The sequence below is a fragment of the Oncorhynchus clarkii genome, chromosome 3 (assembly GCF_045791955.1).
Source record: "Oncorhynchus clarkii lewisi isolate Uvic-CL-2024 chromosome 3, UVic_Ocla_1.0, whole genome shotgun sequence".
NCBI classification, from domain to species: domain Eukaryota; kingdom Metazoa; phylum Chordata; class Actinopteri; order Salmoniformes; family Salmonidae; genus Oncorhynchus; species Oncorhynchus clarkii.
The window spans coordinates 18,069,453-18,089,180 of NC_092149.1; the positions used below are offsets into that span (position 1 = coordinate 18,069,453).

The 19,728-nt window shown below is 42.1% G+C and overlaps 1 protein-coding gene across 1 annotated transcript; it reads right to left on the reverse strand.

Moving 5' to 3' along the window:
• Positions 1 to 936: 936 nt before the first annotated feature.
• Positions 937 to 16,495, reverse strand: LOC139389949 (probable ATP-dependent RNA helicase ddx6). Its single transcript, XM_071136998.1, has 13 exons — positions 15,688 to 16,495; positions 13,617 to 14,670; positions 13,418 to 13,522; positions 13,170 to 13,299; positions 12,423 to 12,569; positions 7,712 to 7,806; positions 5,909 to 6,031; positions 5,609 to 5,737; positions 4,042 to 4,158; positions 3,849 to 3,912; positions 3,651 to 3,752; positions 3,296 to 3,507; positions 937 to 3,022 (listed from the first exon to the last, which is right to left on the reverse strand). The coding sequence occupies exons 2-12, from the start codon at positions 13,854 to 13,856 to the stop codon at positions 3,299 to 3,301; spliced, it is 1,461 nt and encodes a 486-aa protein (XP_070993099.1). The 5' UTR covers positions 13,857 to 14,670; positions 15,688 to 16,495; the 3' UTR covers positions 937 to 3,022; positions 3,296 to 3,298.
• Between the last annotated feature and the right edge of the window lie 3,233 nt (positions 16,496 to 19,728).

Consider the following 19,728-nt stretch of genomic DNA (forward strand, 5'->3'; position numbering starts at 1 on the left):
AAGAATAAGAGACTTGCTTGGGCCAAGAAACAAGCAATGGACAGTGGAAATCCATCCTTTGGTCTGACAAGTCCAAATTTGAGATTTTCAAACCGCTGTGTCTTTGAGACGCAGAGTAGGTGAACGGTTGATCTCTGCATGTGTGGTTCCCACCATGAAGCATGGAGGTGGTGTGATGGTGCTTTGCTGGTGATACTGATTTCAAATTCAAGGCACAGTTAACCAGCATAGCTACCACAGCATTCTGCAGCGATACACCATCCCATCTGGTTTGCGCTTAGTGGGACTATCATTTGTTTTTCAACAGGACAACGACCCAACATCTCCAGGCTGTGTAAGGGCTATTTGACCAAGGAGGAGAGTGATGGATTGCTGCATCAGATAACTAAGGCCTCCACAAAAAAAACAACCTCAACCCTATTGAAATGAGTTGAACCACAGAGTGAAGGAAAAGCTGCCAACAAGTGATCAGCATGTGGAAACCATCTCATTAAGCTGGTTGAGAGAATGCCAAGAGTGTACAAAGTGGTCAAGGCAAAGGGTGGCTACTTTGAAGAATCTAAAATATTTAGGTTTGTTTACACTTCATTGGTTGCTACATGATTGTGTGTTTTATTTCATAGTTGATGTCTATTCTACAAATGTAGGAATTAGTAAAAAAAAAAAAAATAATCTAGATAAACTCTTGAATGAGTATGTGTACAAACTTTTGACCGGTACTGTATGGTCTCTTGAATGTTTCCCAATTTGTCATTAACACCACATCTGCCCTAGCAAATTAAAATGTCTACATATAGCTAGTTTCACGACAGGCCTATGCCAAATAGGTTATGCATACTTCCCACAATGTTAGCTGACCACTGATACAATGTGTAACTTGACACAAACAACGTTCAGTGATGAACCAAGACACACAAAAACTTAGTCACAGGGATGGAGAATCAGCAGGCCTTTATTTGATTCCTTCAAAGGTGCTGGCATTGACACAATTGGCACGAGAATAAACTTTGCTTAGCCATCCTCCTACCACTTTAGCTCAGCAGGTGACCTCTGCCAAAAAAACAACAGGAGCATTACTCAAACCAAATAAGTTGGATAAGAATTTTTTTTTTTTTTAAATGAAAGTAATGAAGTCTACCATAGCCCTGGAGTACCCCTGGCAAATGTTGCTTCTCTTGCCCATTTTATAGCCTTCTCCCAAAGCTATCGCTTGTTGCTGTGGGCAGCTGGTGTGCTGAGATAAAACGTTATTAATTGGTTAAACACAGACACTTGACAATGCTCAAATCATAAGTCCCATTTCAGTGCTTAAGTGCCTCAATTGAGGATAATTGACAATGGAATAAGTTAAATAAACTCCAGCATTTACAGGGATACTCCAGAGCCAGATGTGGGGAAACAGTGCTCAGTATTGTAGGCTGTTTAAATAATGCATGACAATGGTCCTTGTTTGGTTCTGCTGGTGCTAAACTCAATGCGGAGGCCAGCCATCTGCTCCATCTCTAATGTTGAAGATTGTAGGATCTGTTAGGGTTGTCGCTATAAGATTGTATTTGGCAATATTTTATCCTTTTAATTAAAAAGTAGATCTGTACTGTAGCCAATGACAGTACTGCTACAATCTTCCCTCAACACAACCATTCCTCTGTCAGACTACCCAATATAGCTGTACGAAAGAGGAAAAATATATTGCATAACAATTGTGAGAAAATATGACTGAAATGCTATGATTCCTCAATGACAATTGCCAGTAGTGTAACAAATCCCTTCTTGAGTTAGAGATTAGGGTCCCCCACCCTGTGTGACCATTTCTGCTCCTTGGTGTCTCTGAAAAGCTACAGATAGATCTAGGGTCAGGTTTTCATCCCCAAAAATCTAATATTAACCACTAGGATAGGGGATGCAAAATTGACCTTAAATCAGTTTCAACAACTCCACATTAAAAACACGTAGGGGAGTTCTGGGAAGCTGAGAAAACAAGCACTGACTCAAGGTGAGAGCTAAAGAACACATTACCAGAAGCTCTTTTTAGAACAGAACTTTCAAGCTACTTCCTGGAGCTCTGGTTCACACAGACAGATCCATTCAGACGTACAGTATGAACACTGAGCGGAGGTTAGATTAAGGCACGCGAGTGAGTTAAGAGTGCGAGAGATGAACAGAAGAGTCAGAGAGCGATAGAATAAGATGACTGGCTTCAGCATGTCTACAGAAATAATAAAAAAAATATTTTTTTGGGGGGGGGGGGGGTCAGTAAGTCAGTGTATCTAAATAAAATGTTTGCCCTGTATCAATGCCCTCTTCGTGTCAGGTTCTATTGCCATCATCTCCTTGTCCAATGAATTTGTTGCCCAAAGAGTTACGAGTCTGTCTGGTGCCATAGCCCACTAAGGAGGCTGTAAAATATAAACAAACAATAAGTAAACTAATCAATACTCATCAGTGTGCGTCTGCGACAAACTATTCATGTAGGTGCCTTTCATGTATGACTAAAGTCACAGCACGAACACTTAAAAACAAAGAAACTTTTAAAATGTAGTTCTATTCGTATTTCCACCGTATAGCACCATGATAGCATTCCCCAGACAGCTGTTAAAGCAGAGGGGGTCCTTTTGGTTTTTTGAGTAAATCCATTATTCCCTATCAACATGTTTAGCTTTGGTTTCCTCGACAGTCATCTGCTCAGAAATAAGTCTATAGGAAGTGAACCTGACAAGCGAGGAGGGCCTTTTCAACAGGAAATTATGAAATGTGACTGTATAAGAAGCCACTACAGTGATACACTGACAATACAGAAAGTCAGCAGACTTAGAAAATTGACAGTTGGCAGGTTGGATACATATCATGTTGTTTAAAAAACAGCTGTAAACTGTGACAAAACAAACTGACCACTGCTGTAAACTTTGCCCCTCTGAAAAAGAAAAAGCATCCTGTAGAATTTACATATTCAGTCAGAAACTAAACTTAATGTCTGTGCGCAGCAGGGGGTGGGTGTGATGAATGCCAGACGCCTCTTGTTCTCCTGGAAAAGAGATAAGGCTCCAGTTACGAACCAATGTTATCAAATTGCAGAAGCAAAGCCTATTCAACAATCCTATCCCCGAGAATCTTTATCAGGCTGAACATGAGAACCGTTTCTCAGTTCAGGCCCTAATGCCCAAAATTATTTTGTTGTATGACCACTGACCAGCAAGGATTCAAAGGACTCAACAGATGAAATAAACAAAAGGTGAAATAACTACCGAGTGCTTTCTATAATGGGAGACTCATCTCTGCATACATGGTCAAACCTTACCATTTATGCTGCGCTTAACTCGCCGTCCTTGCCTCTGATCTCGTCTTCTGCGTCTGGATCGGCAGAGTGGAACTCCGCCACGTACAGGCCCTTGTCGATGCTGCCGGGGATGGGCTTAATGTCGGTCACCAGCTGGTCCTCGATGGACTTCAGGTTGAAGCGGTCCTCAGAGGTGATCAGGTTGATGGCCAGACCCAGGTGACCAAACCTCCCTGGAAAAGGTGTTAAAAATAGACAACAGGCTTATATTTGACACTATTTACCCAGGAGAAAAGCAGATGGTAGCTGGAGAAGACCATGATGTTCCAGTAGGTCTGATTTGACAGCGTGATGAAAATGCAGTGGATGGTCTCACCTGATCTGCCGATGCGATGCAGGTACGTCTCAGCGTTCTTGGGGAAGTCAAAGTTGATCACTACGTTCACCGCTTGAATGTCAATTCCCCTGGTGAACAGATCTAAGCAGGGAGGCAAGAGAATTTAACAATCAGTCTATCAGTTATAAAAATAAATTAAATCAAGCAATCATTCAACTCAAGAGTAAAATACGTTACCCGTGCAGACCAAGTTCCTGCAGAGTCCATTTCTGAAGTCATGGAACACACGGTTTCTATACTCCTGTTTCAAAGGCAAAACCAGTGCAAGGGTTAGCAAAACATGGCTACACAGATCTACACACTGTCTAATGTGAAAGTATTCCATGCGGTCTACATCTAAAGTGCAAGTGGCTGGGCCGGCTGAGCTGACCTGCATCATCTTGGCGTGGATGTAGAAGCAGGAGTAGCCCAGCTGGGTTATCTTCTTGGCCAGCAGCTCAACCCGCTGGGTGGAGTTACAGAAGATAATGGACTGGTTGATCTGGAGCTGTTGGAGAACAAGACACATTGATGAGACAACGTACTCATTATGAATTGATGGATGACCCAGATGAATGAAACATGGCTTCCTGCTCTCCCATTAGTCAATATCTCTAGGACTGAAAGAATGAGATTTTCTGACTGTGTATGTAAAGGACCAGTTACAGAACACATTTCCAACCCACCTTGAGTTAGTATCTAGCAAAACATGAGGCAATATCTCTGGGACCTAAGGTTACTCATCAAGCAGTTAGTGCATTCAAAGTATTTAGATATCGTGAATTTTTTCCACACTGTTTTATTACAGCCATATTCTAAAATGGAATAAAATTGACCAGCTCTGGCTGGGCCACTCAAGGACATTGAGACTTGTCCCGAAGTCACTCCTGTGTTGTCTTGGCTGTGTTCGCAGGGTCATTGTCCTCTTGGAATGTTGTCCTGAGTGCTCTGGAGCAGGTTGTCAGACTGGGGTGAAGGTTTTTACCAAGGATCTCTTTACTTTGCTCCGTTCATCTTTCCCCTTGATCCTGGCTAGTCTCCCAGTCCCTGCCTCTGGAAAAACATCCCCACAGCATGGTACTGCCACCACCATGCTTATCGGAAGGAAACCTGCCACCATCCGTACAGTTGTGACGCTTGGCATTCAGGCCAAAGTAGTTCAATCTTCGTTTCACCAGACCAGAGAATCTAGTTTCTCAAGGTCTGAGTCTTTAGGTGCATTTTGGCAAACTCCAAGCGGGCTGTCATGTGCCTTTTACAGAGGAGTGGCTTCCGTCTGGCCACTACCATAAAGGCCTGATTGGTGGAATGCTGCAGAGATGCTTCCTTCTGGAAGGTTCTCCCATCTCCACAGAGGAACTCTGGAGCTCTGTCAGATTGACCATTAGGTTCTTGGTCACCTCTCTGACCAAGGCCCTTCACCCCCGATTGCCGTTTGGCCGTGAGGCCAGCGCTAGGAAGAGTCTACCATTAAGAATGATGGAGGCCACTGTTCTTGGGGACCTTCAATGCTGTAGACATTTTTGGTACCCTTCCCCAGATCTGTGTCTTGACACAATCCAGGCTCCGAGCTCAACGGACAATTCTAGACAGGCGTGTTCCTTTACAATTCATGTCCAATCAATTTAATTTACAGCAAGTGGACTCCAATCAAGTTTTTTTATACATCAAGGATGATCAATGGAAACAGGATGCACCTAAGCTCAATTTCGAGTCTCCCAAAGGGTCTGAATACGTATTTGTTTTTTTAATACATTTGCAAAAATGTATAAAAACCTGTTTCTGCTTTGTCATTATGGGGTAGTGCGTGTAGATTAATGGAGGGGGAAAAAATAATGTAATCCATTTTAGAATGAGGCTGTAAAGTAACAAAATGTGACAAATGTCAAGGGGTCTGAATACTTTCCGAATGCACTGTATGTAGCTCAAACTACCTCCACAGCTTTCGACACACTCACCCTGGAGAAGAGGGTGTTGAGGCAGTGGACTTTCTGCCTCTCAGTGACGTAGGCATAGTACTGGGTGATGCCCTTCAGTGTCAGCTCATCCATCAGGTTGATCTCATAGGGCTTTGAAAGGTGCTTCGCCTGGAGAGGGGGAAAGGGGTAAACATATTGCAATTGAAAGTAAAGACAATTCAGTTGTCAACTTTTAATTCAGACTAATTTATCTCATTGAATCTCCATGCACATCTTCCCCTTGGTCTCCCCCTTGTCTCATACTCTCTAGCCCCCAGTTATCAAGGAAAGTCCTCTCACCATGAACTTCTGCACACTGATGGGGAAGGTGGCAGAGTAGAGTAGGATCTGACGACCCTTAGCCAGGAAGCTAATGATGTCTTCGATCAGGACCACAAAGTCCTGAGACAGCAGCTTGTCTGCCTAGAGAGAGAGAGTCAGGACACATTTGTTGATGACCCAGTTCAGTGCAGCCTCAGCACATTAACATAACTGAGCAAAACAAATATATGTTCTCTCACTGTCAACTGCGTTTATTTTAAGCAAACTTAACATGTGTAAATATTTGTATGACCATAAGATTCAACAACTGAGACAAACTGAACAAGTTCCACTGTCATGTGACTAACATAAATGGAATAATGTGTCCCTGAACAAAGGGGAGGTCAAAATCAAAAGTCACAGTCAATGCAGCTGATGGGCACACCAGATACTAAGTACAGCAGTGCATCTCCTCATGGACTGCACCAGATTTGCCAGTTCTTCCTGTGATATGTTACCCCACTCTTCCACCAAATGCACTTGCAAGTTCCCAGACGTGCTCAATGGGATTGAGATCCAGACTCTTCGCTGGCCATGGCAGAACACTGACATTCCTGTCTTGCAGGAAATCACGCACAGAAAGAGCAGTATGGTTGGTGGCATTGTCATGCTGGAGGGTCATGTCAGGGAGAGCCTGCAGGAAGGGTACCACATGAGGGAGGAGGTTGTCTTCCCTGTAACACATAGCGTTGAGATTGCCTGCAATGACAACCTCATGCTGTGACACCGCCCCAGACCATGACGGACCCTCCACCTCGACCCCGCTCCAGAGAACACACATTTCTTCCAACGATAAATGTGAATCCGACCATCACCCCTGGTGAGACAAAACCGCAACTCGTCAGTGAAGAGCACTTTTTTCCAGTCCTGTCTATTCCAGTGACAGTGGGTTTGTGCCCATAGGCGCCGTTGTTGCCAGTGATGTCTGGTGAGGACCTGCCTCACTACAGACCTACAAGCCCTCAGTCCAGCCTCTCTCAGCCCATTGCGGACAGTCTGAGCACTGATGAAGGGATTGTGTGTTCCTGGTGTAACTCGGGCAGTTGTTGCCATCCTGTACCTGTCCCACAGGTGTGATGTTCAGATGTGTAACAATGCCTGCACCGGATCGGTACGTGGTCTGCCACAGAGGACGATCAGCTGTCCGTCCTGTCTCCCTGTAGCGCAGTCTTAGGCGTCTCACAGTACGGACATTGCAATTTATTGCCTAGGCCACATCTGCAGTCCTCATGCCTCCTTGCAGCATGCCTAAGGCATGTTCACACAGATGAGCAGAAACACTGGGCCACTTTCGTTTGGTGTTTTTCCAGAGTCAGTAGAAATCCCCCTTTAGTGTCCTAAGTTTTCATAACTGCCAACCGTCTATAAGCTGTCAGTGTCTTAACCTTTCCACAGGTGCATGTTCATTAATTCTTGTTTATGGTTCATTGAACAAGCATGGGAAACAGTGTTTAAACCCTTCACAATGAAGATCTGTGACGTTCTTTGAAAGACAGGGTCCTGAAAAAGGGACATTTCTTTTTTTGCTGAGTTTATGTTCAAAGAGAGGTGGTGGCAAAGTGGGGCTACTTTCAAACTTTCACTTGGCTTATTAAACCAATACTATTCCTGTAGAAAAACTAAACGTGCAACTACGGAGTGTTCCACAAAAAAAAAAATATATATATATATATATATATATATATATATATATATACACACACACACACACACACACACACACACACACTTTCCAGATTTCATAACATATGCCGCTTTAATAAAACAACCAGCGACGCTCACCTCATCCATCACCATCATCTGGACTTTATCCACTTTGGCCACTCCCTTCTTTATCAGGTCCAGGATCCTGCCTGGTGTGGCTATCACCACATGCACTGAGACAAGGGACGAGATAAAGAAAAAATAAACATCAAGTACTAGGGATGTGCATCTTTCCCCTTTAAGACGATTTGTTACGCACCCAGACAAATTGTCTCCGATACAGGTACGATACGTTTTAGTTTGAAACGATTCAGTGTGACTCGGTTTGATTAGAGCAGGGGTGGGCAACTCCAGTCCTGATTGGAGAAAAAGTGTGACACCATCCCTAGAAAACACAGCTGATTAATCAAATTGCATTCTAAACTGAAGATTAGGGTCCGGATTCACAAAACATGAAAAAACATAAGTTTAAGGGGGAAAAAAATTGTAAGTTCATAAGATAGTTCGTAAATGCAAATCCTCAAAATGTTCTTAGGAACTTTGTAAATATCATGTGGCATTGACAGTGACGAGCTAGAAACAAATAAGCCTATGTGACAGGGATGATCGGATTTGGTTATTTTTCTTCACACGTTATAGCCATCAGACTAGCTATATCAAAATCAAAAACAGATAACCAAGAAAATAGAGATGAAATGGAGGAAAGAGCAGCCAGGAAAAGGTTGCTGTTGGGGAGACTTGATAACTGCGGGGTCACTGCAGAGACCAAAAATAAAGGATGGGCTTGAGTGGCCGAGTGTCTGTGCCGTCGGGGGTATGGCAAGGGACAGTGACGCCGTAAAAAAAGAAGGGAGCTGAGAGACCATTCATGTGGACCAGCTGGAGGAGAAGGTGTAGGTGGTTGAGGAATTGCGCGACCGGTAAGTTAGCTAGCTAACATAGCTAACGCGTAAAGACATTATAGCCAGCATGGCTATTGACATTAACATTAGCCATGTTCTTTGCAAATTGACGAGATAGCGCTAGCTATTTAACACTTCTAGATTGTAATATATTGCTAATTACTTCCTAGTTAGCGCGTTTCATTTGTATTAAAAATATCCAGTAGCCAACTGTCTGCGGTGCAAGAAAACGTGAATGGCTACAAAAGTATCCATGTCTCAAGACAAGAGTTTAGCCGTGCTAAAGTTTAGGATTTCTTCTTGGAAATGTACATAAGCATTATTTTCAAGAATCACATTTCTTAACTTTTTTCTTAGGAAAACCTTAACATTTCCAATAACTTAATTGAGGAATAGCAACTTTGCTTAACTTTCTTAAGTCTACAGTTACCGAAAAAATGGCCGTTAAGACATTTAAGGTTTTGTGAATCCGGACCAAGGTGACTACTGGAGTAAGGCGTGTTAACTGGTGTAAAACTGACATCAGGCCCTCGAGGACTGGAATTGCCCACCCCTGGATTAGAGGAACATATCGATGTGATGCACTAACATCTGTTGCATACACACATTAATTTTCCATTCTAAATTCAAATCTGCTGCAGATGGAGCTCATGAGCTTTTTTTCCTTTTATTTAAAACCTCTAAGGGCTAGGGGGCAGTGTTCGGGAGTTCGGATAAATGACTTGCCCAAAAAACTGCCTGTTACTCAGGCCCAGAAGCTAAGATATGCATATAATTGGTAGCATTGGATAGAAAACACTGAAGATTATAAAACTTTAAATAATGTCTGTATAACAGAACTGATATTGCAGTTTTATATTGCAGATTTCCCAAGGGAAATCCATCCAGATTAAACATTTTAAGTCACTGTCCATTTCAACACTTGTCTACATGATAAACAAATAAATAGCTCCCAGTTTGCAGTTCCTATGTCTTCCACTAGATGTCAGTCTGACTAGTCTTGTGGCACGCGTGGATGAGGGCGCGCACACCGTTATTTATCTCCGGTATTGAACATACTACATGCCTTCTTAAATGTTATCGTTTATTTACATATTAGGGTACCCGAGGATTGATTAGAAACGTTGTTTGACTTGTTTGGATCAAGTTTGATACATTTTGGGATTCCATTGTATGCACGTTGAACTTGTGGAACAAGTGGATTACTGAATCAAACGCGCCAACTAAACTGACTTTTTGGGGATATAAAGGACCATATCGAGAAACATTTTTTTGGTTGTGTAGCTGGGACCCTTGGGATTGCAAACAGAGGAAGATCCTCAAAGTTAAGCAATTTATTTTATTGTCATTTCATCATATTGTCATTATTGTAACATTGGAAAATGTTAATGCTTTTGTATGCGGGGCGCTGTCCTCAGATAATCGCACGGTATGCTTTCGCCGTAAAGCCTTTTTGAAATCTGACAAAGCGGTTGGATTAACAAGAAGTTAAGCTTTTAAATGTATAACACTTGTATGTTCATGAATGTTTAATATGACGATTTTCTCATTTGAATTTGGCTCGCTCCAACTACCCCGCATGTTGTCGATTTTGATCACGTAATCGGGATCCGTGCGCTAAGAGGTTAACTGACTTGCCTAGTTAAAGGTTAATAAATTCTTATTTACAATGACGGCCTACCAGGGAAGTGCCATGTTCAGGGGCAGAACGACAGATTGATCATGTTAGCTCGGGGATTCGATCCAGCCAACGCTCTAACCACTAGGCTGTGTGTAAATGATGCTTGTTGGCATCTGATCTGAGCCATAAGGAAAAATCACCCACTAATGAATGTCATTTTTGCTGATTAAGTGTTAGAGGAGCTAGTAATGTATGTATGTATATGTGTATATATATATATAATATATATATAATATAATATAATATATATATATTTTAATCTTGCAATGAATATATAACACAACTTTGTATTTCACCCGTCTCATAATCGGCCGGTTTAGATTCCTGAAACGTAACTCTGGACCCCGAAGTCAGTTCCACTGCATTTGATTCATTATTCATTCTAAATCAGGGACTGATTTAGACCTGCGACACTAGGCGTGTGCGATTAATGATCAGGTAGAACAGAAAACCAGCAGGCTCCGGACCTCGTATGGTGAGAGTTGAATACCCCTGGTTTAGACCGTTTGGAGGTTAAGACTGAGTGAGCTTGTATTCTTCTCTAGCTTCGACCATGTAATATGGGTAGAAAAAGTGATTGCTGTCCCCGTTATGAAATTACCAACTTCACCATATACACCTAAAAATGACTACACAGATTGTTTTAAGCAAAACTACTGCTGATAGTGAACTTTAACAATCCAAATCAAATGTATGCCCTGATCAGCATGTAACCTAACCTAAGTGCATTTGACTTTTAAAAAAACTAGAAAATGTTATTTGTTGTCACTCAACTAATAAAGGCTAATAGAGCAAGCCATTTTAAACATTTGAATGCTGAGGGTGAGTCGCAGATATACCAGAACAGGAATAGACCTATCCATCGTTGGTCAGCGTGCGAAGCTGAACACAGGACACAGTTTGACAAGGCTACTGATATTTACTGGGGTTGTAGGGCATGCAAAATTACTTCTAGATCAATGACTGTCAACATAATTAAATGCTTAGTTCAACACTGAAGGAGACAACACAGTTGCCATAAAATATTTGGTATTTTCAGAATTAAAATATTATTTTCAGAAGTAATTTGAGTAAAAAAAACAAAACAGTTGTCCGGCGATTCGTAACGTTTGAATAGATTTTCTAACAATGCATGCTACATTTGGATCTGTTTGGGGTCCCGCGGATCAATGCACTCATACCTTAAACATTTGAATCAGGGACCTATCGTTACAGCGGACCAAACAACTCACACTATATATACACATAAAAGTATGTGGACCCCTCTTCAAATGAGTGGATTTGGCCATTTCAACCACACCCGTTGCAGACCGGTGTATAAAAACAGCCATGCAATCTCCATAGACAAACAGTAACAGTAGAATGGTCTTACTAAAGAGCTCAGTGACTTTCAATGTGGCACCGTCACAGGATGCCATCTTTCCAACAAGTCAGTTCATCAAATGTCTGCCTTGCTAGAGCTGCCCCGGTCAACTGTTTCTGCTGTTATTGTGAAGCGTAAACATCTAGGAGCAATAATGGCTCAGCAATGAAGTGGTAGTGCTGAAGTTGTAACACTCATTGTGGAGTTCCAAACTACCTTGAGCAACGTCAGCACACGAACTGTTCATCGGGAGATTCTTTAAAAGGGTTTCCATGGCCGAGCAGCCGCACACAACCCTAAAATCACCATGCGCAATGCCAAGCGTCAGCTGGAGTGGCGTTATAAAGCCATTGGATTCTGGAGCAGTGGAAATGCATTCTCTGGAGTGATGAATCAAGCTTCACCATCTGGCAGTCCTAAGGACTAATCTGAGTTTGGCAGATACCAGGAGAATGCCAACTGCCCCAAGGGAGGACTAATATTAATGCCAATGATTTTGGAATGAGATGTTCGACGTGCAGGTGTCCACATCCTTTTGGTCATGTAGTGTATCAAACATTTGAATCGGGGACTGATCATTACAGCCCTAGTAAGTACAGTATATAAAGGCACATAATGAGGAGCTGCAAAATGTGCTGTTGTGTAACATGGGCAAGTCTCTTGAACAGCAGCCAAACTAGATGTAAAGTTAAAGTAACACAGTTCAGTGTCAGTCACACAAGCAAACAATATCCATAGTATCTGTAGAACTATGATCAGCTGCAGTTCTTCACACATTGGTTATGCCACTACACTACAGCCACTCTATAACCCTTTCGACTGCCTGTCCCCAGTAGCAGTTACCAGTCTCGTCCAGACGCATGATGTCGTCCCTCAGGTTGGTGCCTCCTGTGGTGGCCATGACCTTGACCCCACCCATGTGCTTGCTCACCTGGATGCTGATCTGGCTCACCTGCAGGGCTAACTCTCGAGTAGGAACCATCACCATGGCTGCAGAGAGGAGAGGAAGGGGAGAGAGAGGAAGAAATTTAAGGACAAAGGAGAGAAAAAGGGGTTTGGGGAATGAGGGACAAGAGAAAAACAATCTCCACAAATCAATTGGAATAAATAACCTATAACCGGAGACCATTAAAAAAGCCCAATTTCCCTGACAGAGCTCAGGCACTGGCTTAACTGAATGTAATTTATCCAACTCACTAAACGCAAGTGGCCTTGACATTATGAATCTGTGGCATACTGTTCCCTTGTGTTCAAGCTCTATTACAGCACACTGTGTGTGGGCGTTAGGTTTGTGACAGTGGGTCTGTCCATATGTCAGAGATTCCGTTTCCCACCAGGCGTACTCAGCCGTAGCAATGCCCTCTCCATACACTGAATGTGTGCTTACTTGTGCATCAATCTAGTGAATTGTTCAGGCAACTACATAGGGGTATTCACCAGTGATTACATCACAATAGGCCAAATTAATCGTAAAACATTAAGGGCAGATTTCATAGACGGACTTTGTACCAACATTGATTAAAACAAGCAAATGAGATCACATGGATTGATGTTGAAATAGTATTGAGTAGCAGCTGGTGCAGTTCTCACCTTGTATGTGGTCCTTCTTCAGGTCTATCCTCTCCAGGAGAGGAATGAGGTAGGCTCCGCTTTTCCCGGTGCCGTTCTTAGCCCGGGCAAGGATGTCCCTTCCTGACAGAGCAATGGGGATGCTCTCCTCCTGGGGACAGGCAGACATAGGTTGGTGAGAGAGACCGTTCCACAAACATGAGCAAACACTAACACACATTCAACAAAGTTCCAAAATAGTCATGGACAGAGAAGCAGAGGCAAGTTACCTGTACAGGAGATGGTTTCTCCCAGCCCATCTCAAAGATCCCCATCAGTAGCTCCCGCTTCAGGCAGTAGTCCTCAAACTCATTCCCCTTGGTCGATGTCACATCCTGGGGAAAGAGTAGATGGTCAAGGTTGAAGCTAGGGTCATTATTGATTGATGGGCTTGCTATGTTAAACTGTGAATGTGTCACTAGGACTTACTGATGTTCTAAATCTGCAGTCTTTCTGTGGAAGCTGTAGGCACTTCTTCCAGTCATCGCCAAACCGGATACCCCCACTGCCCTGGGGAATGTTACCTCCCTTCTGTTGGGCATCTGGTTGTGGGGCAGTTGCCAGGGATCCTGATGTTAGTCCAACTGGTTTGAGTGGTCCTCTAAACTGCCCATTGGGCTTGTTCAGTCCCATGATGGATGTTGGGTTCTCCGTTCTTGCTGTAGACATGGCTTAGAGAGCTTTTCCTTCAGTCTGTCAATTCCTTAGTCACTCAGCTAAACTTTTTTGTTCAATATTTCCTTAGATTGTTTTTCCACTCGTGGAACTAATGTCCTTGTGTTATTTAGCTCACAAAAAAAAAACTAAAACCTTGTTTTCAGGATTTCTAATTTAAAGAATTTATGTATACACTTATACGTACAGATCTCTTGAAAAGAAGAGTCTGGCATACGAAAATGGTATATTTACAAGACGCTCCCCAAAAAGGGAGAAATTAGCATTTATATGAATAAATTGATCATATATCCGCTCAAAATCAAACCTATGTGAACGTGTTTCAGAATTCAACAGAGTTCAAACATCTAAAGTAAATTATCCTGAAGCAGTCTTATTCCTGGTGAAAAAATGCCTTTTCTGAAGTTCTGTGTACAACAACCTGTTAAGTTTTTAATATTGTTTCTATTTTCAAAGACCTTTTAAGCTTTTTTCCTGGACTGAAGTGGTTGTACGTTTCTTTGTTAGAGTCTCAAGTGCTTTTAGTCTTTTACATTCAAACAGACCTGTACTGTCCTCTGATTCACATGGACTATTCCTATGTTTCTGAGTCTTTCAACTTGGTGTGTTTTTTGGTGTTTAATGAGGCAATTTTGCTATTGGCAACCTCAAAAAATGACTTATACAAAACACTGAGGGTAATAGTTCCAACCCTTTGTGTTGTTCACTTGGACAGTCACAATGTGTGTTCTGCTGTTGTGCTCTTCTTTTGCTGTGGTAGATATGGAGCTGACACCCTTAGTTGCATTTGCATTCAACTCCAGGTTACCTGCACGAAACCAACAAAACAGCACAAGGACAAAAACACCAATGTTACATGTCTAAATTATTAATGAAACCAAGTCTCAACTTTTAAACAAAAACAACCACTAACTAGGACTGTACTTTAAATGATGGAACATGTTAATTTCCTGATAGACTCGATTAGCGATACACTTGAGCATTTTAGTTTTAACGTGTAACTAGGTAACTGGACAGATTAGCAAGGTGTTTAGCTAGCTAGTTCGGTTACGTGGTAAAAAATGGTCGATATAATAAGTGTAGTTAGCTAGTTGCCAAGTGCAGTGGTCTGGGGCAACAGGAAAACTGTTTTAACAAGATCCAAAACCTAAGAAGTTACGAGCACACGTTAGTTACACACAAGTTGGCTGTGATAAAACACTACATTAGCAAACTAGGACTGAACTCAACAAAATAGTTCAGTTAACGTTAGCTCCGAGTTGGTGCTTAGTGTACTCGTGAGACATTGAATAAATTGAACAGCCAAACTAGACCCACATTTGGTTTACTAGCAAACAGATGGCTAACTAATGATTGTTTGTGTGACCACAGTAACGTTAACGGTAGGCACACTTTACGTGGATACTAACTAGCTACCTAGTGGCATTAAATGCCCGGTAAAGTAGATTAGCTAAGCTAAAGTACCAAGCTATAGCTGTGAAGTTAGCTAGTCAACTACCGTTAGCTAGCTAGCTGTGATAACGTGTTAATCGAAGTTTATGGGCTGAGTTAGTTTAACTGACAACTTTGAGGCTAACAGTAACTTCACGACACAAGTCCGAGTTGAGTCTGGCGATTTAGATAGACAGTCGACAGATTTGATAAAGTAAAAAAAATAATAACTAGCTAGCACGTTTGCTTTGCAAACATTGCTGGTTAGTTAGCTAACTATAATAAATAACGTTAAGCGTAGCCTGGTCGATTCACCTTCTTCAAACATACTAGCCTAGGCAGTCGAGTAGCGCCCATGCACTATCAGCTACTTCAAACAAATACAATATGTTACCTTAATGTTCATCGGACGTCTTCTCTCGTTAACTTAATTAGAGCAAATGTTCCAAGTATTATGATACGGTTTGTGTTTCGTGAAAACCACCGACTTGTCTCTCTTTTGTCTCTTCTTTAAAAAAAAAAAAGACAATTCAACATGGCCGCGCGCTCGCCTTTAGCTTGTTGTCTCTTTCGCTTTCCTACTGTCGTCACTAGTTACCACAGCCACAAAGTTATAAACCCCGCCCATTTATACAATTTATCTTCTTAAAATGTGATTTTAACCTGATAACCGTATGCCTAACAATATAAACCTATTTTTATGCATGTTTATGATATAACCAATGTTGACTTTGCGGCTGTGGTAACTAATGGAACCCTTCGTTCGTCTGGCTGCGCAGGTACATTAACTATCCAATCAGCATGTCCTGTTTCGAACTCAAATTGGTTAGCGCTATCTGCTTCCAGTTTCGTGAAACCCACCGACTTGTCTCTCTTTTGTCTCTTCTTTAAAAACAAAATTACAATTCAACATGGCCGCACGCTCGCCTTCAGCTGGTTGTCTCTTTCGCTTTCCTACTGGGTCGTCACTAGTTGCCACAGACACAAAGAAATTATCCCCACCCATTTATCTTCTTCAAATGTGATTTTAACCTGTTAAACCGTATGCCTAACCTTAAAAATCATTTTTTATTTTTGTATACATTTTTACGATATAACCACGTTTGACTTTGTGGCTGTGGTAACTAATGGAACCCTTCGTTCGTCTGGCTGCGCAGGTACATGAACTATCCAATCAACGTGTCCTGTTTCGAACTCAAAATGAATAGCGCTATATGGGTTCCTTGGGACGTCCCTACGGTAAAACACTTGCTTCCCAGACGAAATAGTTCGGTAGAGTTCGTGCACATATTATGACGACATTTGTGTTAGTTTTGGACTTCGGTGAGGATTTTTTCGGCTGTTCGGGCACATTAATTTTTTTTCTGGAGGAAAGCCGAAGTTCGGTGCCAATGTCTACGCCCCTTCCTCGGTGATTGGTCAACAGTAGAGATTCCTCAATATAGTATTTGTTGTTATTCAACCAGAGACAACTCGTTTTCATGCTATTTTTTTTATTGACAAATACTGCACACACAATCTTAGTCAGATGTACAATTGTGCGTCTAAGATCTATTCGGTAAAAACGTCAAAAGTAATGACATTTATTGGGATATCTTCGGTAAATTCGGACTATTTTGAGGAACTGTAACTGGCTACGGCGTCTCAAAATGGACAAACAGTACTATTGACATTTCCCCCCCTCGTTTCAAGCGTAGGTCGAAGTAGCACACTCGGTTCGGATAGTCGAATTCGGCTAGGGCCAGCATGTTGCCTCATTTAACACCTATAATAACCATAACCCTTTGCTTAACCATTTTACATTTAAACTTCCAATGGGTAGTACGTCCAAGGATTCTGCATAACACAGACCGTTCAACTAATAAAGATCGGTAAGGCAACCACATATCACACTCATTGCAAGTAAAACGTAATAAAAACAAACAAACAGCTACATCAATACTAGTAATAAAAGACGCAGGTTAGTGCAAGAATGGTGGGGTTGCTAAGAAAGAGGTTTTATTTTAAGGATGATATGTTCCAGAAATATTAGGATATGATATCAGACAATATGTGAAACTATCAATATAATATCATACAATATGGGAAACCATCCATATCATACATGCCATAGCAGATGCTATTGTCCAAAGCAACTTCCAGTTGTGTGCATACATTATTAGTATGGGTGGGCCCAGCGGAAACACATTAGGTCATCACACATTAGACCTACTGCAAAAAGTTTACAAAAGCATTTTTCACTGCCCACCAACCTTGTCTTCAGTTCTCCAACCATCATCTGACAATATGAGGGTGAGTAACTTCATAAAATAGGGGAATAGTTGAGTACCTGTTGTCTTCCTCAGTTACTATTGGCAGAGGGAGAGTGGGAGTGTCCTCAATCGTTGGTGGAGGGAGAGTGGCAGTCTCCTCAATCGTTGGCAGAGGGAGAGTGGCAGTCTGCATTTGTTGGCAGAGGGAGAGTGGCGGTGTCCTCAATCATGTTTGCGGAGGGAGAGTGGCAGTGTCCTCAGTCGTTGGCGGAGGGAGAGTGGTAGTTTGTTTATTTATTTGGATCCTCATTAGCTTGAACCCGATCGTACATCTAGGGAGAGGCCTGAAAATAGCTGTGCAGCGACGTTCCCTGTCCAACCTGACAGAGCTTGAGAGGATCTGTAGAAAAGAATAGGAGAAACTCCCCAAATACACAGGTGCCAGGCTTGTAGCGTCATACCCAAGAAGACTCAAGGCTGTAATCGCTGCCAAAGGTGCTTCAACAAAGTACTGAGTAAAGGGTCTGAATATTTATGTAAACATTTCTACAAACATGTTTTTGTGTTGTCATTATGGGGTATTGTGTGTAGATTTCCCTCAATCAATTTTTTAAAATCCATTTCAGAATAAGGCTGAACCGTAACAAAAAAAATTGTCAAGGGGTCTGAATACTTTCTGAATTCACTGTAATGGTTAAGGTTTGGGATACAGGACTACCTGGCTCCTTGCTGTCCCCAGTCCACCTGGCCATGCTGCTGCTCCAGTTTCAACTGTTCTGCCTGCGATTATTATTATTTGACCATGCTGGTCATTTATGAACATTTGAACATCTTGGCCATGTTCTGTTATAATCTCCACCCGGCACAGCCAGAAGAGGACTGGCCACCCCTCATAGCCTGGTTCCTCTCTAGGTTTCTTCCTAGGTTTTGGCCTTTCTAGGGAGTTTTTCCTAGCCACCGTGCTTCTACACCTGCATTGCTTGCTGTTTGGGATTTTAGGCTGGGTTTCTGTACATCACTTTGAGATATCAGCTGATGTACGAAGGGCTATATAAATACATTTGATTTGATTTGTTACACTTAAAACACAAATACAAAAACTTTCTATCGCTGGATTTGAAAATTCAACCTTTGGCACCAGAGGCAGATGCTTACGGCGTCAGCATGCTTCAGTTAGGCTGGCGCCTAGCCGAAGTCGGTTAGGTGTTAAAAGACCTTCCCTTGAAAAAAAAGAGAAATGCATCAATAGTACTATTTTTACATTTTTAGACACCGTAGCCAGTATATACTTTCTCAAAATAGTCCATCTAAGAAACAATAGTCAATCTAAGGCGCACAATTTGACATCTATTTAAGATATTTGGTGCAGTATTTGTCAATGAAATGTGTGTGAAAATAAGTCATCTCTCGTTGAATGACAACAAAGACTTTATTGAAGAATCCCTACCGTTGACCAATCACCGACGAAGGGGCGTAGACAAAGAAAAATAATTTTAAAAACCTACCGAAGTCCAAAACGAACAAAATGTCATCATAATATATGCACAAACTCTTCCTAACTGTTTTGGCTGGGAAGGATGCGGACGCCTTTACGCTGATCTGCCATCCCCGCCCACAACGCCTTAGCCAAACTGAAACCTACTTGAAGGTAACAGCGCTTGCTCTTCCCCTAGTGGCCGGTTTCCACGTCATCTCCTGACGCCCTTAGGCATGTGTGGATGTCGAATGGTGACCTGGCTGGGTTCTCAACCTTGTTTGGTTACTCTACCACAAGTACATTTTTCTCTGCCTGGAGTACCCCTGAAGTACCCCCTCATGTACATTTTTACCAGTAAGGCCTCATGGTCTCATGAGTCTTCTCAAGTAGCCTCTGCGGGTAGGTGCTAGTATGCCTGGTTGAGAACCACTTAGGTCTACCAATTGGTTGGGTTTTTACATGGAGTGTCATTCTGAAAGTACAGGTTTTCAACGTTCTCTGTCACACCACATCTCCATCAGTAGAAAGGGGTTGAGGTTCTCACATGGAAAAATGTACTGCTGCATGTCATCTGTTGGACAACTACATTACTTTGAGGTTTGATTATTGTTGACATGTCTTGAATGAGTTGTTTGTGAGAGCAGTTTGTTCCAAGTGTCAGAAAAAGTACTGAACAGTAAGAGATAATGTTGAGTGACATCTACAT